The following is a 25,459-nucleotide window of genomic DNA, read 5'->3' as shown; positions in this document are numbered from 1 at the left end:
AGTAGATGCTAGTACAATAATAAATGATGTAATTAAATTTTGATGGTAGCAGTATAACTGGATAGTCAATCTTAGATGATCCAAGGGACCCCAAATCACCATAGCGTGGTAGGAAGTCCAGAATGATGTTAAATTCCGGTTTATGGGCCTAATCCGTTGCTGTAAGTTGTCCTTATGGAAAAGCAAGATGGAAGAGTGCCATTTTACAGGCCCTGCGGAGCTGTGGAAGCTCTCGCAGGGCCTTAACGTCCTCCGGCAATTCATTCCACCAGCTAGGTGCAGCCGTGGAAAAGGCTCTGGCTCTAGTTGACTGAAGCCTAACTTCCCTGATTCTGGGGACTGTCAACAGGTTTTGGGTCCCAGCACGAAGTGCTCACCGGGGCATATACGGGGAAAGGCGGTCCCTAAGGTATGCAGGACCCTGGCCATATAGGGCTTTAAAGGTTAAAACCAGCACCTTGAAGCGAATCCAGTACCTTATTGGTAGCCAGTGCAGCACTTTCAGCACAGGCTGAATGTATTCCTGTAAAGGAACTCCCATTAACAGCCTGGCGGTGGCGTTCTGCACTAGCTGAAGACGCCAGATTAGGGACAAGGGCAACCCCATGTAGAGGGCATTACAGTAATCCAGCTTCGAGATGACCGTTGCATGGATCTCTGTTGCCAAGTTGTTGCGTTCGAGAAAGGGGACCAACTGCCTCACCATACTTAGATGGCAGAAAGCTTACTTAGCAGTGGCAGCTACTTGGGATCCATTGTTAGAGAGGGATCCAAGAGCACCCCTAGGCTTTTAACTTTGGGCACCAGCATGGGCTGTGCTCCATCAAGGGTCGGTAAACGAACCTCTGGTCCTGGACTGCGACGGCTTAGTTACAGGGCCTCCGTCTTCATCAAATTTAATTTCAGTCTACTCAGCTTGAGCCACCCTGCCACAGCTTGTAACACTGTGGACAGCTCATCTGGGGTGGAGCCGGACTTGCCAGAACAATGTGCTGTGTGACACAGGGTGCTGTATCAAAAAGAGGTCAAATAGCTTCCCTTGAGTGAAATTCAGATTCTGGAGCTTTAATCCAGCCCAGTATTTACTTGAAAACTTTTATTCTGACAGGGCTGTGCTCTAAATATGGAAATGTTTACTTTTTTTCTTATGTATGTACATAGATATTTTGTACGAATGTGGATACAAGTAAACCATTAACAGGCAGGTTTTTTGTATTGAACAGAGATCAGGCTTGCTATGATATAATTCCACTGTATAACACCATGAAGAAAAAGGTCTTATCTGACTCAGAGGAGGTAAGCAACAAATTTGTCATATAAAAGTCTGGAAAAATATGGCTTGCTTTATGTATTATCGGTTGGATCTCGCCATGGTGGCAAAAGATGGAGGGATTCCCTTCAATCATAAAAAAGCTATAATTATAGGTCATGAAAAATCTGCATGAATAGGAGCCAGGTTAGATGCAATGCAGGGAGGAGAAGAATTGAATACAGTTGAGCGGGAAAATCGGCTGAATCAAACTCTATTTAACAACCCCACTTTTCAGCTAAGACTTGGCTTCCAGAACAGCTCATATCAATTTTATGTCCAATACAAATGGCAGTTATAATGCAGTGCAAAATGCTATGAGGGGAAGAAGTGACTTTTGGCTAGAATTAGCTCCAGAAATTGTGGAATTATCCTTTCCTCTGCCCGATGCCTCAGCAGAGTGAGAGAACTGCGTAGACTTGCGACACTGAGTTCTCCATGTTTTTAAAGACAAAGGATGATTTTCAGTTCCTACTCTGTTGTTCTACTGTATAGCAGTGGGGATGGATTCAGCAATAGTATTCTTGCAAAAAAAAATTATACTTGAATATTGCAACTAAATTGTCATAGTTATTTTTTTTTTCAAATGAGTAATATTTTTACATCCTGTGATGAATATTTTATTGCTTAAAGGAAGAAGAGAAAGATATTAACATGCCTGGAACCTCCACAAGAAAGAGGAAGGTAGTCTGTTTTATATTAGTGATCTGCTGTAGATAGTTATAATGATGTAACAATTTGTTCAGAGTGATTTAGTTGATGACATATATTTACATGCTGATATTATTTAATATTTAATACCAGTTATCACCCATTAGTTTCCTTTCTAAATATTTGTAAAAATATCTATTTATTAAATTTATTAAATGAGTTAATTTTAAACTTCTCATTTTAGGATCATCAGCCAAAGCGGAGACTACGTAACAGGGCTCAATCATATGATATCCAGGCTTGGAAGAGACAGTGCCAGGAGTTGTTGAATCTTATTTTTCAGTGTGAGGATTCTGAACCTTTCCGCCAACCGGTAGATCTTCTTGAGTATCCAGTAAGTACTTAAAAATTATAATTGCACCAAACATATGGAATTGAGGGGATAGGATGAATATGACACTGTATTTACATATTCTTAACTTTAAAAGAATTGGCTCCGGTGAACTGCTGTGTCTCCATGTATAAATCTTGCTTGCCATCCGTTGTATCTTCTTGCACATCTTTCTTGAGACATGAAGGACCCCATGGAATGGCACGAGATGTGGATTGGGCAAAGGCCTGAAAGCAGGTTTTCATAATCATGACTCTTGTTGTTACCCAGCACTGGCATTCAAAGGGTTACTACCTCTGATCATGGAGATTCCATGTAATCCTTTTGAATTATAGCCAGGTCATGAGGTACCACAGAACACTTCCACAGTACTGCAAGACTTTAGTCTCATTCCCATTCCACTGCAGTTGAAATGCCCCCTGAAAAATTCTGCTCCAGAAATAGTATTTTTGGGGGAGGTGAGGTTGGGCTGCAGCTGGAGGGGAGAAGATAACGTCACTTGCTGCTGACAGAACTCATGTTCATAGAAAGACTGTATGGAAACGAAGTGATTGATGGACTGAATCCTACATCCTGTGTTAGTGAATTCAGTACGTTAATTACTCTTGAGTAGTGATTTCTTTTATCTATCTTCAGTCTGCTACCTATCAGCTTCATTGGTTGTCCAAGATTTCTAGTATTAAGAAAAATGAGGAAAAAGTTCTCCCCATCCTCGCTGGTCATCTTGTCTCTGAATTGCAAGTGGCAAGATCTTACAAGTGGTACATCTTAGATGTACATAGATGCATTATGATACTGGCCTTTTTGTTTTATGTCCTTTTCCTAATAATCCCTAGGATTACATTTGCTTTTTCCCATCACTGCTGCACATGCACTGAGTTGGCATCTTCACTGAAATATCCATGATTAGCTAAAGGCCAGTTTCCTTGTCAGTCACTATGAATTCAGACCCCAGTGATATATATTTAAAAGCTGGGAATTTATTAGAATCTTGACCCACTGACATACAAAGCCACTCAGCCTCCAATATATTCTTATCTATCCTGTCTGTAGCTTATATTGTTATTTTAAATTATTAGTAATGTATTATCAGATTAATAAACAGAATTTAACAATGTTTGTATTGTTTTCAAGGATTACAGAGACATAATTGACACTCCAATGGATTTTGCTACTGTTCGAGAAACACTAGAAGTGGGGAATTATGAGTCACCAATGGAGTTGTGTAAAGATGTGAGACTAATCTTCAGCAACTCCAAAGTTTATACACCATGCAAAAGATCAAGGGTATGATGTTACAGTTGATTCCTTAAAAATGTAATGTTATGATATCCGCTACACTCGTTCTTGGAAAAGTTACACAAGTGAGGCTTGCAATACAGCTGTAATGATTAATTTTGAAACACTTTTAAAGATCTAATAATTGTCTTTACTTGGAGAATACCTTCTCTGGTGAAGTGAAAGACTATAGACAGGTTATGTTTCATCTGATTTAACGCAGCTGCAGTGTTGGCTTTCAAGGGTTGGATCCAGCCTTCCACAAATACAGCAAACTTGCTGAAGGTATAACTGCTACCTTAGTGCAGCCAGGGGAAAGTGGAAATCTTATTACATTTGGGTAAGCGTTAGATCCAGCCCATAGTGCATGTTTAAAGTACTGTATCTGAAAATCGCTCAGGTGCATTGCCTGTTAACAGACTCCCAACTAGGACTCTTATGCATGCGCGCGCACACACTCTCTCTCTCCCTCCTCTGTGCGCAGACATGCAAGCAGTGTGATTGGTACACTGTGGGAATAGGAGTCTGTGCACGTCATTTTAAAAAAAAATATGCTCAGAGTTACTCATGTTCCACCCAGCGCTAAAAAGCATGGGGAGAAGTGGGGCAAAATATGGACAAGATTGGTGCAGAGAGTGTCCATTTTACAGTGTCCCGTTGTATTGCGTGAACACTGATGTGATTAAATAAAATAATAAAATAAAATGATACCCACCTTGTATCTTCTGTACATAGGCAGTGTAGCCGTGGTACTAGTGGATGTAGCTCTGGGCAGTGATTTATGTTGCTTAGTACAGTAAACTGGGGGCAAAAATTTTGAAGCAAACTTTGTTCAGAATTTACTTTCATTTATTAACAGAGTTCTAATTTTTAAAATAGATTTACAGCATGAGCCTACGTCTGTCTGCCTTCTTTGAGGAACATATAAGTTCAATTTTATCAGATTACAAATCTGCTTTGCGCTTTCATAAAAGAAACACAATTAAAAAGAGGAGGAAGAAAAGAAGTAGAAGCAGTTCTCTTTCTAGTAGTGCTGCATCAAGGTATGATGCTTTATTTAATGCAACTGAATGAAATATAAGAATTGTTTCCATTAAATTTTGTAAAGTGATCTTTTATGTTTCCTAAAACCATTTATCACCTGTACATAGATTGTTGGGACTGTATCCTTTGATTGACTAGGTAAGTCATGTAAGAAAACTAGGTATATGGAGAAGCAAAGTCAAGAAAAGAGAGAAAGGAGAACATCCCTCTTCAACTTAGTTGTGTGCACAGCCTGAGCAGCTTCTGATGTTGGGCAAACACACAAACTTCATGAACTTTCATGACTGTTTGTGGAACTAAACGAAAGTGGCATTTTTGCATAAGCAAGGAACTTCACCTTGTAACTTCATTGGGGCATAGCTCTGCGTGAGTATTCTGTGTGTAGGGGGGACTGATCCCAGTACAATAGAGAAGCAAAAGCTGTCACATGTGCATGTTCAAAGATCTTTTGTGTGTAAGGAGTAGTTGAATTGGTCTACTAAGTTATTTCCAAGTCTACACATACCCAGTTTGTGTAAGCAGAATACTCTCCATAACTCTTCATTTCTTATTAATCTTTCCAAACTATTTTTTCAGACCTTCTAAACGTGGTGTTTCAGCAATATAAAAATCTAGTTCATCCAGCAACGTGACCAAATCCTGTCAATCCTTTTGTCATTTGTTCTTCCCTTTCATGCTTTCTGAAATAACTCTAGGATGGAGAGGAAAGAGAGACAGTCCATATTCTTATTTAGGTTGTGTTGCTTTAGTTTTATCCTGTATAATAGCACCATTTAATAGTCATATCATTCTGCTTGCAGTCCTGATAGAAAGCGACGGCTATTAAAACCACAGGTGAAAGCTGAATCCCCAGCTGTGCCTACAACTTCTGCGCCTATACGTTCAGCATCCTTGAGAAATGTTGCAGCTCAGATGAATGGAAAAGCAGCTGAATCTGCCACTCTGGTCCGAACTAGGAGCACTAGAGCAGTAACAGAAATGGCTGTAAATGAACAGCCATCTACTTCTTCAGGAGGGAAGCCTTTAACTGTGAAAACTAGTGCTACTATTGCATCAGGGAAATCAGGTGGGTCAACACTGACAATCATTACAGTTTCTAAATCTATAATATCATGATTCTTATTGCACTCACAGTTGATTCTATTAATCAGGTTTTCCACTGGCAAAAAAAGGTAGGAATGGTTTCCTTTTAACCTCCATATAGCTATAATGGGCAGTGTTCCATCTAAGCTGAGTTAGTGTGAGTTAGTACACCGTTTTTTAGCCTTCCAGCTCACACATTTTTGTCTTAGCTCAAGAAAGATGGCCCCATAGCAAACTAATTTTTGCAATAGCTCACCGCTTTAATACCAGTAGCTCACAACGTGGAATTTTTGCTTACAAGACTACACAGCTTAGAGGGAGTATAGATACTGGGAATCATGGGACCTGCATGGATAAGAGCCATATGGAAGGGAAGCTATGGCAAGAAAGGAGATTGAATGAAAAATGCTGCCTTTATCACACTCAGCTGTATTTGACTTTGTCCTTAGTATTTGGATAGAGAAGAGAAGCCTCATGATATGGATTGCGGAGCTCTAAGAAAACATGGAGAAATAAATCAATGGTTGAAATCTAAAATGGGGTTTCATTCTTTTAAAAAAATTAAGTGATTTTAGGCATGAATTTAATTGATGAGTTGATAAATGTTCTGCTAAAATATCTTGATGAAAACCACTCATGATATTACAATTTTGTCTTCTCAGTTCTAGAGAATTCCACCAAACATTCCAAGAACCAGAATTCTTTATTAAACTCTGATCAAACCAACTACACTCACAACACTAGGAATAATACTACAAAAGAAAATGTGGAGAAAGACAAGCCAGTTAAACGAAAACCAAAGTTATCTGCTCTCAGCCCACAGGGTAAGGGCCTGTTTATTTTTAATATTAGTAGTTATATCATTATATGATGCGTAAAATCACTGAAGCTGCAAGCTTGGGTTCACAGAAAGTTGTATCTATCGTGTATTTTATGTTGTTAGCTGCCTTGAGTCTGCATAGAATAGGCGGGATGTAAATATAACTTAAATAAAAAATAAATAAATAAAGCATTAGTGGATTATTTGGAAACTGTTCATGAAGTGAGATTTGCCACTTGAAAATGTGAAGCTGCCTTGTACTGAGTGAGACCATTATTCTGTCAAGGCCACCATTGTCTGCTCTGACTGGCAGCAGTTCTCCAGAGTTTTGCGTAGAGGTCTTTCCCATCATCTACTACCTGATCCTTTTAACTGGAGATTGAGTTTGAGACCTTGATGCCTGATTTGGCTCTGCTGTAGTGTTGCTGGTCCCTCTCTTTAAGATTTCCCTCCCCCTGCCATTCTTTATTGTTCATTTCTGTTAAGGAAGAAAGTGCAGTGAATCCACAATAGTATCTTAGGTTCTACAAGTTAGGGATAAGGCCTCTTCTCTTGCATGATGGTAAGCATTCCTGTGCTTACTTAGGAATCTCATCAGTGCTGCTTCTTCCTGAGCCTCTGGTGTACTGTGTGCTGCAATTTTTCTGTATGTCAGTGTTACCTTCCTTTGTAATCCTAGTCTTCTCACATCATCTTTTGACATAGGAAGCAGGTAACATCTCACATTGCAGTGTAGCATAACCCAGTTTAAGAGTTCAGGAATTTCGTAGGGTTTTTCAAAAGTTCATGGGGGAAAACAAAACATATAAAAAGTTTCTCAGATTGTGATATCTATTGCAATCCTTCCCTTTTTAATACAGACAAAAACATTCAGGATCTGTCTTTCAGTTCTCCATATTGTCACTTCTGTCAGAATTTGTGGCCCAAGTTTTTATTTTCAGATTGAAAATGTCCTATCGGTGTACTTTGGATTTGATTCCCAATTCTAACATTCTGAATACTCTGGAAACGCTTTTAACTGTATTGTGCTACAGATAATGTCCCATATTTTGAAGGAGACTATTCCATGTCTATTGATATGCATGTCTTATAGTATATGAGGACCAAATTCTGTAAGTCATGTGAAAATACACAAACAATTTGGGTGAATGTGTCAGTCAGTAAAGTTGCAAGCATCTCTATGTTGATCATACATAGAGAATTCCCTGAAGATGCTAGCCAGCTACAGTAGTTTAACAATCAGCTAATCTGCTGCCTGATTGATACAGGTGAACTGTTAGACTATAAAGAATGTGTGAAGTCCTTGATGTAGGAGATGTGGGAAGGGCTTGGATTTGAGTGCTAGAGGCTTTGCCATCCTTCTGGCTTACTGGCCCAACCCTGAAGTTTCTGCATTAAGAGAGTGCTTTCCCTCTTTGTTATCCTTAAGCTTTCCATGTGTGATGCTTATTTGAGTTACTCAGAAGGTAACTGTAGAAAGCATTTGCTCACTACATCTGCTTTAAAAAAATTAAATATAATATAATCCTGTATTAGTATTTTGCTGCTCATGCAGAGAAAAAAGGCCAATGCTATTCACTTACATGTTGCTCTTTCTTCATATTAGATTGTAAGAATAATGTCATGGCTTTGGCATCAGGAAACATCCAAGTAAATGGACATGGGGGACAGTCTTCAAAGCCTGTGTTTAAGAGAGGTCCTGGACGGAAACCCAAGATTGAAGCAAACAACAGTACCTGTGAAGTGGTACATAAGAAAAGAGGACGGAAACCAAAAAATCTGTTACTTGCGCAGCAAAAAAATTTGGGCCAGAGTACAATTCAGCCTACAAAAGACTTGCCAGTAGAGGAAGCATCTGTTTCCACTGCATGCAATTCTCTCTCTGAAAATAATGTGAAGGAAGACTTATTACAAAAAAAAGGCCGTGGAGGCAGAAAGCCTAAACGGAAGCCAGAGGCACAGCCAGTAGGGTCAGAGCTTCCCTTACCTGCAGATCCTAAAATTCAGACAAGAAGCAAGAGGAAAAAAACTGATGAGCCTATTGAAGAAGAGTCTGAAGAACTTAAAGATTCTGAACCCCATATGAGAACTAGAAACCAGGGTAGGAGGACAGCCTTTTACAATGAGGATGACTCAGAGGAGGAGCAGAGACAGCTGCTGTTTGAGGACACTTCTTTGACTTTTGGGACATCTAGCAGAGGCAGAGTCCGAAAATTGACTGAAAAAGCAAAGGCTAATTTGATTGGCTGGTAATTTCAGCATTTAAGAATGCAGATAAACCGGTACAATTGAGGAATTAGCAGAACTAAGGGTATCTGCTTTCTGCTGCTCTTTACAGACACTAATATGTCTTGAGCTGAAAAAGTATAGCAAAAACAAACTGAACATTTCTTTGAAAGAAGTATGTATTTTAAACTTTTGCTATTTATTGCCCTCCAAGTAGGTTATGCATTTCAATTCCCTTTGTTCAATTGATATCGACAGTTGTATAAATAAAATTCTTGATTTGCAGAAATGTTACTGTAATTTTCAACAGAACATTATCTCTATTTGATTAAAAAGGTAAATAGAATTTTTAATGTTGCAGACTGAGAACAGAACTCCTATTTTTGAATGAGCAAGGTACAATACATTTGTAAAAAGTGTAGTATTTGTGTTTTACAGGATATTAGCAAAGAGTGGCAGTAAATGCCGTTGAGGAAAAATACAAAATTACCAGACTTTGCTGTTAAGATGATGATTAATTTCAATAGCGATTGGGCACACAGCTTTGTACAAACAAACCTAGTGCAGGTTGTTAGTTTATCTAGGTTCTGCCAAACAGAGAGAGAAACAATATATATAGATATATATATCCACATTGGAAAACGTTTGACTAATATGTCTAATTTTTCAGACCTTCATTCTTGTATCAATCAAATCTCTGTTTATTGTGCCAAAGACTGAAGAACAGGTGCAGTGGAAAGTTTTGAGTGTCAGCTTTTTATTATGATTTAAGATTCCATGTTCTAAGTATCCATTGTTCTGCAAAACTCTCTCTACTAGTACTTTGTAGTAGAAAACAATTAATGCACTGGTAGGATCCTTTGACAGTTGCTTCGAGAAAATGTATAATTGGGTTAAAGGATTCAAAGAAGCTGCAGGAAATGTGGGATTCTGATGTTTATTTTATGATTCATAATTGATTGTTTTTACATACTGTGTTAAACTTACTAAAAATTACTTTCGAAAGACGTGTATGTGTATGTATATATTGAATATGTACACAAGCACATAAACATATAATATTTCCCAGGTATAATTTTTCAGGACTTTTTAGATAGTACATAAAATTTAAAAATTTTTAAATGTCATATTTTAGTTTTAAGGAAAAAAATTTAGTTATTTTCAATTATTAAAGGCCAAATCACATTTTATGCAATCATGTTTTATACAGTGTTCTCATTGCACATTGGGTTTTTTTTCTCTGCACTTTTTACAGTATACTTATCAAGCTAACAGGTCAATATATACAACCTAAAGGAAAATCCCACTTAATGATTGTGCCTTGTATTCTGTTATTACATGCGTCTTTAGTGAACTTAAGTTGTCTGTTGTAAATGACTATATGACTTGGGGGAATGTATTGCTGTATGTACTGCTATGGAAAAGAAACAGCTATTTATTCGTTTATGGTACATTTACTTATTTTATACCTTAAAAACAAACTTTAATAATACAATTTTATCGTTTAAAAGTATAGTCCACTTTAAAAGGAAAAAATGCATTACAAAACAGTAGCATGGTACAAAAATGTAACCACTTTTTCATATAATACACTGTTTTGGGAAAACAAGGTAATGTGTGACAGAGCAGCGGTCTTCTTATTCTTTTACAAGCACTCTGATCTTGATGTAGAGATATAAGTGGTAGCAGTAGGTTTACTTTCTGCCAGGTGACCTGTCCCCAAAAAATTATTGGCAGTTTCATCTATGATGCTGCTGTTGGGTGGGTTGGTGAATTTAATACAGCTTCCCATAGTTCTACTAGTGGCGGGGAAGGGAGGGTGAATTCAGTTTTTGACTCATCTAATGAGATTGAATCTATCATTGAGGCTGCGCTCAACATCTTTTAGGGGCCATGTGTAGAATACTGTTTTCATTCTTAAGAACTGCAGGTAAAATCCACCTTAAGAAGCCGATCTGTTCAGCACAGCACATGGGCAGAAGTGCTTTCATTGTGAACCTCAGCTAATTTAAAAAACAAAATCCATTCATGTTAGTTCCTAAAATGCATATTTGATTTTAGTACAGATTACTTAAAAGTATTTAGACTATCTATAATTTCTGCCACTGTTTCTGTCTTAGATTGCTGATCTTCATTAGACCATTTGAGAGCATGGAAGATTTTATTTTGGATAGCAGTTTAACTGCTCTCATTTGCTTAAGATTTAAAAAATTATTATGGTTTAGCATTTTTAAAAAAAGTTAAATTATTTAATACAGTTTAATTTGTCAGTCTATCCCAAATGGTTCTGTTCTCAAGATTCTACTGACACCACCTCCCCTGGCCAGTAGAGCCATTCTTATTAGCATTTTCAAGAAAAGTGAAGTGGCATAAAACTGTTGTTGCTTCTTTTTTAACCACCATGTATTCTTACTAGTAATATTGTGGGCATTAAACACGGTGCACATTAAGACAAGCTACAATTAAAGTGTAGACTTAAATTGATCGGTTTTAGTAACAGTTGATGAAGGCAGTCAGTTTCAATTTCCTGATGTAATCTGCATTGTAATATAAAAGAAAATGCAAAGCAAACATGAAACTCCATTGATACATCTATTCCATTTATATCTATGTCCCATTTGGCATGTTTATGTGTATACTTACATGAGTAAGTACTTTTGTATGTTGGAGAATGGAATACTGTAGATAACCATCAGTGTCTGAAAATTGGACACTTCAGGTCCACAAGAATCCAAGGTCTTATTTGTGTTATACTAATGTATTCCCCTTTCACAAATTATACTACTAAAAATTCATGTTAATCTTATTTTTCTAACATTATTATGGTTGTTCATTTGTCTAGAAAAAACAACTTATAAAAATGCAAATGTGCTATATTATCTAAATAAGTGCTTTAGGTTGCGTTTGTTTTACTTAAATTATTATCATTGGGCCTTTTACCATAAGAGAGAATGTTTGATTTAGCACATTTAAATCTGAGCAATAAATACTGGTTCAGTAATTTTAACTGTTATGTCTTACAGATAATACTGTTTAAAGATAAATGCAATATTTATTTTTATGGCACATTTTACATGTAAATACTATATAGGTTGCCATTTCCATTGATAATTAACGGCTATTCACCCAGTTTTTTACAGACTTGGCAGTAGTGAACAGGCATGTAAAAATGCAGTCTCCTGACATAGCTTCTGTTAGAGGGTGGTCCATTAGTTCCCTAATGTTGTTAATGAAATTACTTTGATATTAACCAGTGGTTACCACACTGTGGTGTCTGAAATAAGAGCATTCTTCCTTCTTTGGGACATCATTGTTTTTATTACATTTTTGGGTTTTTTTACTTCACTAATCAAGGCCACTCCCCTTCAATACCTGTGTGGTTAGTCACTGGTTACTATTAGCTGTTGTTTCCTATCAATTTAGCATGAATGACATCCATGAAATGTATTTAAGCCATCTTTGTCTTTGTGCTATGAATGGCAGTGCAACTTTACATCTTCCTACAGTAATTGTACTGCTATAATGTATTCTTGCACACAGTTATGAGTAGCATACTGCTGGTTTGTATATGTATGATTATTCACTTTTTGGCATTTAGCATTACTTTGGATTAATATTTCATAAAATACAGATTTAAAAGACCATGCAGCAAGTTGAATATACTAGCTTCTTAAAATAAATAGGTGCCTAGATGTATTTAAAGTACCTAGATCATATGCTGCATTACTATACAGATGTTTTCAAGGTACTAATTAGGTCTTTTGTTTCAGAAGCTTTAATACATCCGAAATGTTTTTTGTTTTTTAACCGTAAGACCCTAATTCAGAGCCATGTATTCCCAGAGTTCTTGCATGTCGAGATAAACGCAATTTCTCTTGATTCTAGCTTTTGGAAAGAATTATCTTGCAACAGTATGATCTGTAACTGAATGAAATTGAAAAATTTTGAGTTAAAACTATTTGGTTTAGAATTTCGTTCTGTTGCTTTTATTTTTGTAACAGCACCTAGAATATCATGCTTGGGGAAAATAGAGCAAATTGGGTCTAACCAATTTTGGCTTTTCATGATCGTGTGTCAGGCTTTTTAATTCATTACTTGACCAGTAGAAATTATATGTTTGAGAGTGATCCTGAGCGTTGGTTACACAGCTGCTATTCCTTATACAAGTCTATATTGATCATAAATGCATTGCTCTACCTGAATAGACTAAGTTATGTTACATTTATGGTGGATTGGATCCTAGAGCTCATGTTTGTTCATTATTTTGCCTTCTGCCCTGTAAGGTTTTCCTGCAGGCTCGCTGTGTTGTTTCCAAGAATCCTCCAGCCCTCAGGAAGTAGATTGTGAGGAGCACAGCACATTGGGAAGGGGACCTGAGAAAGGCACATTGTGATCATAGTGTATAGGCTCCAACACAATATCTGAAATCTGGTAGATGTGGGTAACTGCCATTTCCTTTTAATGGGACAAATGTGGAAATCAAGTCAATGACTGCTACGGAATTGTCATCGCTGATAGATTGCATCAAATGATAATAGAAGGCATATAAGCAATAGTATATTAAAATAATTATTTCTCCTGACTGGTGTTACTACTTCCAAACAACCCAAATCTGAGGATTGGCATGTGTGTGCATGCAGCTTGTGGCTGATGTTTGTAAATATTACTTTGTAACAATCATGACAATCTTCATAGAATCTTTTAAACCTCAGCTTTGAAACAAAAAATTCATTTTCTCTCTGTGTTCTACCTAATGAAGGTTTAGTGCATGATCCAGTTGGCATTAATCTTCTCTGTGCAGAGCAGAACTTGCAGAAGATTTTTTTGTTCCTTTCCTTTGAATGGAGAGTTGTATTCAAGGGACAGCAGCATGCACCTAACTGTGCAAACGAAGAGACTGACTGGATCTGGTTGTATATTTTATGATGTATCTCTAAATCTTGCACTTCTTGTATTTGGACCTAAATATTCATCTAATTAAAGGGCTGTTGAATTTCTTCTGTAAATAATGTACATAGATGTTTATACTTCAAAGAAATGGTGTACATTTCATATATACTGTCCAAGTCTGAAAATTATTTCTAATATAACAAATCTGGTCCTTTTTATGTTAATATTACATGATCTGTATTTTAATCAAGATTGCTTTTAATTACTATTGGGAAAATGGTGAAGCAAAAAAAATATTTCTGTAGTTCATGTTTTGTTTTGCAGTAATGCTCAGAAAGTTGTGAAATAGAAAATGATTTCAAGAAGGTTGCATTTGTTACAGATTTATTTTAAAGTTCCACAGAAGGAAACCAACATTTTAAAGACCATAATAAGTAGCAGCTTTGGTGCTGCAAATATAAAACCCCAATCTGCATTTCAGAAAAGTAAATAATTTAGTCTCTTTCCGTGTCAACTTAAATGTCAATCTCTTTTGGTTACAAGGTGAGCAAAATACTTAACAGCTGGGATTTCTTAAAGATTAACACAGGTGATCGCATCAGGAAACTCAGATATGGCCTAAGCAAAAGCCATTTTATGTCCCAATTATTTAGTTTGCTTAAAATTATTACATCTTGAACAAAATACCATCAGATTTGTACATATGCACAAAAGCTATTTAATGTGAAGTAGGCATCTGAAACACGTTTCTTTTGAATTAATGGCTAGGCTGTTGAGACACTTCAAAGTTACATTTTTGGACCATAACACTGCAAAAACTTGAAAAGTTCTTCAGTGAACTCTTTAAATCTTGTCACTTAAAATGTTGATGTATAGTATAGCTTGATTTAAGGCAATTGTCTGGAAGATTGAATTTTGAAACTGACACATTTTAAAACTGCTTATTTTGTACAGTATGATGTAAATCCCAAACCTGTCTATGTAACAACACTTTAGGTTTATCAAGGTTCATTTCTCTTAGAAAAATGCTTTTATCATGTTATGAAGTGTAGTCTCCCACATGGATGAAGAGTGCCCTTCCTTTTTGTACATATTGATTGAAATTTTATTGTTATGTGAAACACCTATGTTGGTTTTGATGAATTATACTTGGAATCCTTTTATACAAACTAGAATGTATGTGTAAGAATTACTGTCACTGCAATGTAGTAACTACAAACTTATTTTTAAATAAATAGAAAACTCGTTTTTCTAAGTTTCTCTAAAGTCTGTTTTCTTGCCTGGCGAATGCTTAATAAAGTACACAGATGTTTCATACTTATATAGATGGGTAGAGGAGCATAGCTTCGATCCAGCTGACTAGAAGTCATTATCTGCTGTTCCCTGACCTCTTGCTCTTAAATTAATTCTAATTCATTATTCCAAAGCAAACTAGACTTGAAATATGCTTCCTAAGGGTAATCAAAAAGAAAAGAAAACCTGGGGGAGCTTCTTCATTAATGGGTTTTTTTGCCTTGGCTGAAGTAGCTAGCACCTCCTCTGCTCCCTTTGCGCCATGGAGATACAAACGCTACTGACTCTCCTAATGACTACATTTCTACTAGAAGTGTTGGGGAATCAACATCAAGAATTAAGACATGATGGATATGATAACCCCCTTCAATGTATGGATGAATTGGAGACTCAATATAAGCAGACAGCTCTAAAAGCAGAAGAAGCCATAAAGATCGTTGCCTCCCTGGAAAAAAAAACGCTCTGAACCTCCTCTCAAGACGGTTGGTGTATGGAAAGAATTATGATATTGGAGTCTCATGTAAGAGATAAAAACTTGAAATTCTGTGGTTTTTCACCAAATGCTGAAGGAACAACTGATCTCTATTTTTATGGCGTCTTGGTTGGCCACTTCATTAAAACTAGAGGGAGTGATGCTTCTTATTCTGAGAGCTTATCGCGGTAAAATAAACATTTCTGAGGTTGCCTTTTCCAGCAGATATAGTAGTGGAGTTTGCTGATTATCAGACGGTGGAAAAAAGCACATCAGAATGGCTTGGATTTTCAAGGAATCAAAATACTTGTATTCCCAGAGCTCCCTTCAGAAATGCTCAAGATTCAAAGAGACGTAAAACCCAAATTGCAGGCTGCTGGTATAAAATAGGAAGACTCAATCACTGCTGACTCCAGTCAAAAATAATAAACTTCATGTTTCTGAAGAAGCAGAGGATGGTGAAATAGAATAAAATGTACTGGTAATTTTGAATATGTTTTATTGTAAATAGTTGCATACTTATTAGTTTTGAAATATGTATAGCTTAAAGGGTTGGGAGCAGTGTTCCCTCTTAAGTGTGAGCTAGCATACAGATTTTTAGCCTCCAGTTCACACATTTTTGTCTTAGCTCAGGAAAACTGACCCCAGACCACAATAATTTATGCAGTTATGCAGCTTTAATTCCAGTAACTCTCAACTTTAATATTAGTAGCTCACAAAGTAGAATTTTTGTTCACAAGACTCTGCCGCTTAGAGGAAACATTGGTTGGGAGATATAGGCTGCAGACAGGTATGTCCTTCCATATTGTAGGTCCACGGGCAGGGTAGAATTTTCTTCCCTAGCCCACAGTTCCGGACTCTCCTAGACATATTCAGTTTTCTAAGTTGCTAATGTATATCCTATGTTTTAATCAATTTTATCAAAACAAGAAAATAGAAGACTTCAAGAATTTAAAAACTTGGGAAACTAAGTTGTTTGTTTTAAAGCATATTTATCATTTTGCGAAGGGGGGGAAAGAACAGATTAAATATAGGACCATATACAATATGTTGATTTTGAAGAATAGAACAGTTAACATTTAGTACACCTCGAAAGTAAAGAAACAAGTGGTGGCGCAGAGTAGTAAAGCTGCAGTACTGCAGTCGGAGCCCTCTGCTCACGACCTGAGTTCGATCCCAGTGGAAGCTGGTTCAGGTAGCCGGCTCGAGGTTGACTCAGCCTTCCATCCTTCTGAGGTCGGTAAAATGAGTACCCAGTTTGCTGGGGGGAAAGTAGATGACTGGGGAAGGCAATGGCAAACCACCCCGTAAAAAGTCTTGCCATGAAAACGCTGTGAAAGCAATGTCACCCCAGAGTCGAAAATGATTGGTGCTTGCACAGGGAACTACCTTTACATTTTTAGAGGACTTGCAATGGTTTACTTTAAATATTATTTGAAATTATATACATATAATGTAGGCAATTTCTTTTGGTTATATATGATAATTTAATCAATAAAACTGATTGTAAAAAAAAAAGGGTAGGATCCAGGGGTTACAGTTGTCTGCTTCCAGTAAAGATGTATAAATACCTTGCACTAGTGCATTATGTGAGGAAACTAAAAAAGATATTGTCACTTTGATTGTGTGCCCTGGTAACATTTAGATTACTGCAGTAAACTTTATAATGTTTCTGCAGAAGAGTGCTGAACTATTTTGTTCTGGGTCCAAGCTGTTGACTGGAGTCTGTCATAGGGATCATAGTAGTCTTGTTCCATCTATGTTGTCTTCTGTTGTTTCCAGGCCCAGTGCAGGGTGCTGTTATTGACCTTGAAACTTCAGTTTAGGTCCAGCATAAGAACAATCTGTTCCCATATGAACCTATCTGACCATTGTAATCAACTTCGGGAGCCCCCATCATCTGAGAAGAGATGGGTGGCAATCTGATAAAAGGCTACCTATAGCTGTGGCACCAAAGTTGTAGAATTTCCTCCCCAGGAAGATTTGTCTGCCCCACCCCCCTCAGTTGTTATCTTCTGGTTGACTTTCCATTATGGACTCCTTCCCAATTCTTTTTCATTGTTTCTATATAATTTTTTAAAATTAGGCCGTTATTGCGTTTTCTCCCCCCCCCCCCCCATCCTTCCTTGTCCGATGCATATGGAAGGGAAAACAACTTTTAAAAAGTGCCGGAGGTGCGGGACTAAAATCCCCATGAATGACGGACATTCCCACTGCCTGTTTTGTTTGGGAGAAGCCTATCGAGTCAAAACCTGCCTCAATTGCGCCAACTTCGGGAAACAAGCGTGAAAAAATAGAGCAGCAAGACTCCAGAGTTTTCGCTTGAGAAATCCTTCCGGGTGATGCCTGGATCGACTTCCCTGCTGCCTCCCCCAGTAAAAGCGGGAGATTTGGCTGCGTCGGCTGCTATTCAGTTGCTGAGAAAGCATAAGCCCGACAAGGGAGCTTCCTGCCATTCTGAGACCGGACATAAGTCCTCTAAAAAGTATTGACACCACTCCGAGTCTTCAGCTTTGGCTCCCAAAAAAGCACGAGAATCATCCACTTTGACAGCCCACCCGACTTCGGCATCCAAACCACTAACAACTGTCTTACCCCATCATCCAAATCGGCTCCGACGACCTCTACAACGAAGTCAACTCCTACAACTACCATCTTGAAGACTACCCCGATGGCGACCGTTACCCTATCGTCTATGGCCTCAACCCAGCCCTCGAACCCATCTCAAATATCGGCTTCGACTTTGTCAATACTGCTCTTCCTACCACCTGAGCTCTAGTCTCTGACCGACATCATCACCGACATGCCACAGGTCCTGTCCAATGCTCCATTGGATATCCCTATACCTTCCAGATCACCCTCGATTCACAGTACAGTTCCTCTGGACATCCTCGAACCTGAACCCCAGGTCCAACCTCACAATCTTATTCGTTCGAAGCCTTTCAAAGACATTGGGGTTTCTCCCCTGTATGGAGAATCTTCTACACAGGTCTCCTTGCAGCACTACAGACGGGAACATGATGTGTCCCGCTCCCTCTCCCCATTTGATAGAGAACGTTATCAAGACCACAGAGAGTACTATCACCACAGCCGACAGGGCGATTACTCCTCTGCATCTCAATCACCATCTCCTCAGTCACATAGGACTCTCAGACATTATTTGAATTGCCCTCAGACGATGGATACAGATGATCCCAGTACTGTGAACTCTATGATTGGATCCGTGACTTCAATGCAATGTACTACCGAATCCAAGACTTCGAACCCATGCCGCACTGAACCCGAGACTTCGAACCCATGCCTCCTTGAGTCTTAGAGCATCAGCAGGATCTATACCCACAGCGTCAGTCCACAGCTCCTACAGCTACAGCCGTGACTTCCACTACAGCTCCACTGCTTTCCAGATCCCCCCCTTCAGGTCTCATTGGCTCCAACTCGTCCACCACTAGAGGCAGAGGCAGACCTCTCCAGTCCTCGTACACCCCCTTGGAACCCAGATGGCTCCGATTCTGATGAGGACTCAGAGCAGCCTCTGTCACCGGGCTCTCCGGGTTCAGACACCACCAAACCGTGTCTCTCCTTCAGATGGGTCCAAGGCCTATCTCAACCTGGTCACAACCATGGCGGAGGCCCTTAATATCACGCTTCCATCTGACTCTCCGAAGATATCAGATATAGTCCATGACTTGGTACAGGCAGACTTCCCAGCAAGGTCGCTCCTCCTCATGCTTCCGGTGCACCTTGAGGATCTGCAAGAGGCTTGGGATAAGCCTGCCTCCAGTCCACCAACTTCAAAATGCTTTGACTCCCTTTACAGGATCTATGCTCCATAGTCAAAGTTCCTTGTGTCCCATCCAGCACTGAGTTCTATAATCATTCACTCGGCATCAAAGGCTAAATCTTCTAGACATCCAACCCCACCAGATCGCGAAGGCCTCAAGCTAGATACTGTGGTGCGCAAGATCTACTCTCTAGCCGCCATCAACTCCAAGATAAACAACTACCTGGTCTATTTCTCCACTTACACCTATAATTTAGCCAACCAGTTCACACTACTGATCCACGCCCTACCTGATGCCTCCCAGCGAGTGGCTTCAAACCTTGTAGCTGAGCTTTCAAGAGTCAGCAGCAAGCAGCAGATAAACTCCATCCAGCATGCTGTTCCAGAGTAATGGCCTCTTCCGTCGCCTTAAGATGCCACGCTTGGTTCTGGTCAACAAACTTGCAGCCTGACATCAAACAAAAAATTGAGGACCTCCCTTTTGATGGCCAGGGCCTGTTCCACACGTCTACGGATGAGGTGCTCACTTCCATGGACGACAGAAGCGGGCCAAGCGTTTGGGTGTCACTCAACCACTCGCATAAGCCAGCCGACTCAGAACCTGGAGACCCTCTTACCCAAAGCAACAGCGTTTTCCAAAGCAACAGAACTACTGGAAGAGAAGGGCCCCCCAGTCCAAGCAAGCTTTTCATCCGAAGTCTCGGACCCAACCATCAAAGAAGCCGACACTTTCCTCCAAGTAGTCTCTTTGACTCCCCCCCCCACCCCACCAAACACACATCTCAATTCACAAGACTGAACCTCTTTCTAAGAACATGGCAAAACATCACCATGGACGCTCACTATAATTCGAATCGGCTACGCCAGGGTTTTCCAAACTTTTCTTTCCCATGGCCCGGTTATTTTTACACTTCTCCTTCGTGGCCCACTAAAATTTGGGGGTGGAGCCAGGATACTTTTGGGGTGGAGCCGGGAGACAGGAATTATGTCATTTCCTGTGGTGTCAAGGACCAAGTGATGTCACTTCCAGGGCACTTCCCCAAACCTGCCTCTCTTTCGGAAGTAAATTCATTTTCAGAAAAATCTCTCTGAAACTCATGCTTAGCCAAAATGGGGGTGGAAAGTGGGTGGTCTTCTCTTTTCACCCCACCTGCATGCACCTATCTGTTTGTGTATTCTTCTCCAGCTTGCAAGCACTCCTAATGCCCATGTTCAATTGCCTTCACCACCTACACATCCCTTCCTCAACAGCACTGGGCGGTGTATGCAGTTGGGAGTGCTGTTGTCATTGCCATCAGGAATGCCATCACTGTGTACCACTCACACTGGGCCCTGGCAGCTGCTCTAAATATGCCGACACATTTAGTAGGCCCTTCCTTCAGCTGCTACTACTGGAACCCTGCCTCAAGCTACAACCAAGCTTGCTTAGTTTCAAGAAAATCTTTCGACATCTATTATTCATACTTTTCTTTGGTTGAAACACGGGGAAATTACTGTGAAAGGTAGCAGAGAATTGTACTGCAATTAATGAATTAATTTCAAGTTATATGAAGTTCATACAAGCTTTTCTGCAGTTATCCCAAAAAGGATATTTATGAGGTGCTTGCAGCTTTTTATTGGCTGTTTCCCATGCCTTTAAAAGCAACCTGTTGTGTACATACTTAGCCAGTGAACTACTTTCATCCTTTTTAATATGTACAGGAGGAGTTTAATTTTGGTATCAGACAGCTGTTAAAAGCAGGACCAGTAAAATGGTGCCAGGTTCATAGTACCATCTCTTCCAGTGCTGTTGAGATATACCGCAGTAATCTCCAATAATCTCTTTCTGCCCCACACCTCTTACTCTCACACAGAAATCTCATAGAAGGCCACCTGGCTACAACTGGGGATGCCAACTTTTCATTGGCAGAGCTCCTATGTCTGCAACAACATGATGAACAGAAAAGTTTCATCCAGTAAAAATGGAAGGAAAAAAGAGAAAAAATGAAATGGAAGAAAAAGAAAAGACATGGAAAAAACATAAACATAAGAGGAGACATGTTGGATCAGGCCAGTGGACTATCCAGTCCAAAATTCCGTCATACGATGCTCAAAAAGCACCAGAATGTCCACCAGTGGGGCCAGGGCACTAGAAGCCCTCCCACTGTTGCTTCCTCCCCTCTCAGCACCAAGAATACAGACAGAACATCACTTGCAGGAAAAGAAAGCAAGGGGGGGGGGCAAAGAAAAAAAAGGCCTTCCTCACCAGATGACCCCAGCCAGCAAAAATTCTGCCCAGAGGTTGTTTGGTAAAAAAAAAAAAAAAAAGCTACTGGAATGCCCACTCCCCACCCCTCCCAGTTGAAAAAAACACACACACCCTTCTTTGCTGCCCAGGCCTCCCGGAGAAATCTCTCCAAAAGAACATACTGCAAGGCACATGAAAGCTCATACCTTGAAGAACACTTCATGGGTCTAAAGAGCCAGTGGATGCTAGCTTTTCTTTCAAACACTGGGATCAGGGGAGAAGGAGGAAGAGGCAGCCCAACTCCTTTCTGCACAACACAGAGACGGGGCGGGGCTAGCTTTGGCTTTTCTTGTGATGCAGTAGTGAGGCTTCCATGGCCTGGTACCGGGTCACGACCCTGCAAATGGGAAACACTGGGCTACGCCATAGAGTTCACTTTGCCTCCCCCCCCCACCGCCACCACTTTGTCACCACTCCTCCATCTCCACAGCTTCATCAGGAGAGTCAAGATCTTCTCAAGGGTGCAATAGAGCCTGTTTCCCCTCACCATCAGGGGACAGGTTTCAACTCACGGTACTTCCTAGTTCCGAAAAGGGATGGAGACAAGCGCCCTATTCTGGACTTGAGAAGATTAAACAAATAATCTACAAAAAATTCAGAATGATCTCCATCCAGTCGATCCTCCCTTTAATCCCCCAGGGTACTTGGATGGCATCCCTGGATCTTCAGGACGCCTACTTCCACTTAACCATCAGGCCCCAGCATCGGCGTTTCCTGCGCTTCGCCATAGGACACCAGCATTTCCAATATCTGGCTCTTCCTTTCGGACTATCAACAGCTCCATGAATATTCTCGAAATGCATGGCAGTGGTGGCAGCGGCTCTTCGCCTCTGCAACACCTCTGTCTTCCCATACAGACGATTGGCTCATAACAGCCGCATCCCTTCACCAACTAGAAAAAGACCTCTGCACCCCCTAGGTCTCTCTGTGAACCTCGCCAAGTCACACCTCACCCCTATGCAGGACATTCAATTTATAGGTGATTGCCTGTGCACGAGCCCCCACTTGGTTTTCTTCCCTCAGGATCACACTTTGACTATCCAGTCCTTTGCGACCTCACTCTTACGCAATCCAACACAGTCTGTATTCATTTTTCAGCATCTCTTAGGCCTCATGGCTGTGACCACCTCCGTGCTTTGCTTTGCGAGGCTTCGAATGCGACCACTTCAACTTTCGTTCATACGTGCCTTTCATCCTCATGTACAACCACAATCCACCATGCTGACTGCGCCCCAAGGAGTCGTCCTATCCCTCCTGTGGTGGACCAACCTAACCAATCTGCTGCAGGGGACACCTTTTGTACTGCCATCTCCCTCAGCCGTGGTGACGATGTACGCCTCGATGTGGGGTTGGGGAGCCGACCTCAAGACAAGACCGTCAGAGGTCTCTGGACCCTGGTAGAAAGTTGTTTTCACATCAATTGCCTAGAACTTATTGCTGTCCACAAGTCTCTCTAGTCCTTCCTCCCTGTGTTAGCTGACAGGCATGTACAGATCACAATGGACAATATGGCCACGGTTTTCTATGTGAACAAACAAAGAGGGACCAGATCCGCCAGACTCTGCCATCTGGCCATGACTTTTTGGGAATGGTGCATCAAGAACAATATCCACTTGACGGCCATTCACCTCCCCGGGGTGGAGAAGACTCTGGCAGACTCTCTCAGCAGACTTCGCTTGGACGACCACGAATGGTCCCTCAATCCACTCTACCTCCAGCATATTTTCAATGTCTTCGAGGCGCCTCAAGTAGACGTCTTTGCTTCCTGGACCAATGCGAAGTGAGACCGCTTTTATTCCAGGGTCACCCATGATGTGTTTCTTCACACATGGGTGGGATTCCTCCATTACATCTCCCCCCCCCGCCAATCCCTCTAATATCTCGAACCATTCTCAAGCTCGTTCGAGACAGGACGGACTGCGTCATGATAACGCCCTGGTGGCCTCATCAACAATGGTTCACGAGCCTTCAGCTGTTGTATCACACTTACTGACGCTTACCTCTAGTGGCTGATCTCCTGATGCAACATCGGGCGCAGGTATAGCACCAGTCCTGAACTCCTACGACTCACAGCATGGAGGATTCACCGTTAAATCTGCCACCTGACGTTGAGCATGTCATCTTAAATGCAAGAAAACCCTCGACTAGATGTTCTTATTCTCTCAAATGGAAACGGTACTGTACTTATGCAAAGTCCCTCCGGCTTGACCCTAGGACTCCACTGCTCCCGATGATCCTACAGTACCCGCTATCCTTGCAGGCCACTGGCCTCACCTACTCTCCTCTAAAAGTCCATATGTCTGTTATTTCTGCCTTCCATGTGCCTGTCGAGGACCAGACTGTTTTCTCACACTGTTTATCGAAATCTTTCCTTAAGGGGATGCTTCATCTACAGCCCCCCAATAAAACCTCTCATACCAACCTGGAGTCTATCGCTGGTTCTTTCCCAACTTATGAGGCCACCTTTCGAGCCCTTAGCATCTGCAGCACTGCATCTTGTCTCCTGGAAGACCACTCTCCTCGTTGCACTCACGTTGGGCAAACGAGCCAGCGATCTCAATGCCTTCTGCTCCGATCCTCCTTACACAGTGTTCCACAACAAGGTGATCCTTTGGGTTGATCCGGCCTTTCTACCCAAGGTGGTGTCCACCTTCCACCTTTCAGGTTCCATCTCACTACCAACATTTTTTCCTGACCCCAAGGACTCCAGCCAAAGGGCACTGCGCACGCTGGACGTTAAGCGTGCCCTAGCATTCTATCTCTTCTGCACAGTCCTTCCATAAGGACCCTAACCTTTTTGTGGCCAGTGGCATAAGAGGTCTAAAACATTTACCCAGAGACTGTCCAAGTGGGTAGCTAATGCCATTTGTTTGTGTTACGAGACTGCCAAACAACCTTTACCTGAAGGTCTTAGAGGTCACTCGACCAGAGCTGTCTCGACCTTGTCAGCTTTCCTTGAGGGTGTCTCGCTGGAGGACATCTGCACTACTGCATCCTGGTCCTCCCCGGCCACATTCATCTCCCACTATGCCCTGGACATTCGTGCTAGGCAAGATGCCTCCTTTGGACATGCGGTCCTCAAATCCATCTTCCGCTGACATAACCTCAGATGAGTGCCTGCTAAAACTGTGAGTATGCAAATGTGCCAGCACCCACCACCTTTTTTCATTTTCAGCTTACTAATTACCCGTGTGTAGGACTACACAGAGACCACAATGAAGATAAACAGGTTGCTTAGCTGTAACTGATGATCTTCGAGTGGTCATCTGTGCAGTCACACCCACCCACCCTTCCCCTCTGCTGGCTATCCCTGGTCACGTACTATTTTATCTTGCTAGTAGCGGCTGGAAGAAACTGAGTGGGAGGGGCATCTTCTGGTTGCTCCAGGCATGCGCAGTCGATGCCTGCTCCCCAGAGCGAAATGGAAGTTGCACCAAAAAAGACACTCGAGCGAGCTATTGGAGTTTCCTAGGTATGGATCCGTTGCCGAGGGCAAGACCCATGTGTGTGACTGCACAGATGACCACTTGAAGATCAGTTACAGGTAAGCAACCTTTTTTTTTTTTCATAGATCACAACAAACTTTTTGACTGGTTCATGAAAATTTACAGTTGGTTTTTAAAGAAATGGGCATGCCACAACATCTGATTGTTTTGATATGCAACCTGTACTCTGGACAAATTACTACTGTTAGGACAGAATATGGAGAAACAGAATGGTTTCCAGTTGGTAAAGGTGTCAGACAAGGATGTATTTTATCTCCGTCTTTTTCAATCTATATGCAAAAGATATCATAAGGAAAGCTGGATTAGATTTATATGAAATGAGTAAAACATGAGGAACATTAATTTTATTTTTTATTTTTATCAACCCCAACCCAACACTCCCTTGACATCTGAGGCTTGGAGTGGCTTACATCAGGTACAGGCAAAGT

General features: G+C 40.7%; 1 protein-coding gene across 2 annotated transcripts in view; it reads left to right on the top strand.

Annotated features, from left to right (window-relative positions):
• The window catches only part of PHIP (pleckstrin homology domain interacting protein), a 109,971-nt gene extending 99,718 nt beyond the window's left edge, over positions 1 to 10,253 (top strand). For both annotated transcript variants that reach the window (XM_060236313.1, XM_060236306.1), the window contains exons 33-40: positions 1,224 to 1,296; positions 1,943 to 1,993; positions 2,205 to 2,354; positions 3,486 to 3,638; positions 4,509 to 4,672; positions 5,474 to 5,739; positions 6,419 to 6,580; positions 8,183 to 10,253. In XM_060236313.1, coding sequence (XP_060092296.1) covers positions 1,224 to 1,296; positions 1,943 to 1,993; positions 2,205 to 2,354; positions 3,486 to 3,638; positions 4,509 to 4,672; positions 5,474 to 5,739; positions 6,419 to 6,580; positions 8,183 to 8,829 — 1,666 coding nt within the window. In that variant the 3' untranslated portion in view covers positions 8,830 to 10,253. The remainder of the gene's footprint in view (positions 1 to 1,223; positions 1,297 to 1,942; positions 1,994 to 2,204; positions 2,355 to 3,485; positions 3,639 to 4,508; positions 4,673 to 5,473; positions 5,740 to 6,418; positions 6,581 to 8,182) is intronic.
• The last annotated feature ends 15,206 nt before the right edge of the window (positions 10,254 to 25,459 follow it).

This window comes from Heteronotia binoei, chromosome 1, assembly GCF_032191835.1.
Source record: "Heteronotia binoei isolate CCM8104 ecotype False Entrance Well chromosome 1, APGP_CSIRO_Hbin_v1, whole genome shotgun sequence".
Classification (NCBI taxonomy): domain Eukaryota; kingdom Metazoa; phylum Chordata; class Lepidosauria; order Squamata; family Gekkonidae; genus Heteronotia; species Heteronotia binoei.
The sequence above is the reverse complement of the archived record's forward strand: the minus strand, read 5'-3'. Positions and strand labels throughout refer to the sequence as shown.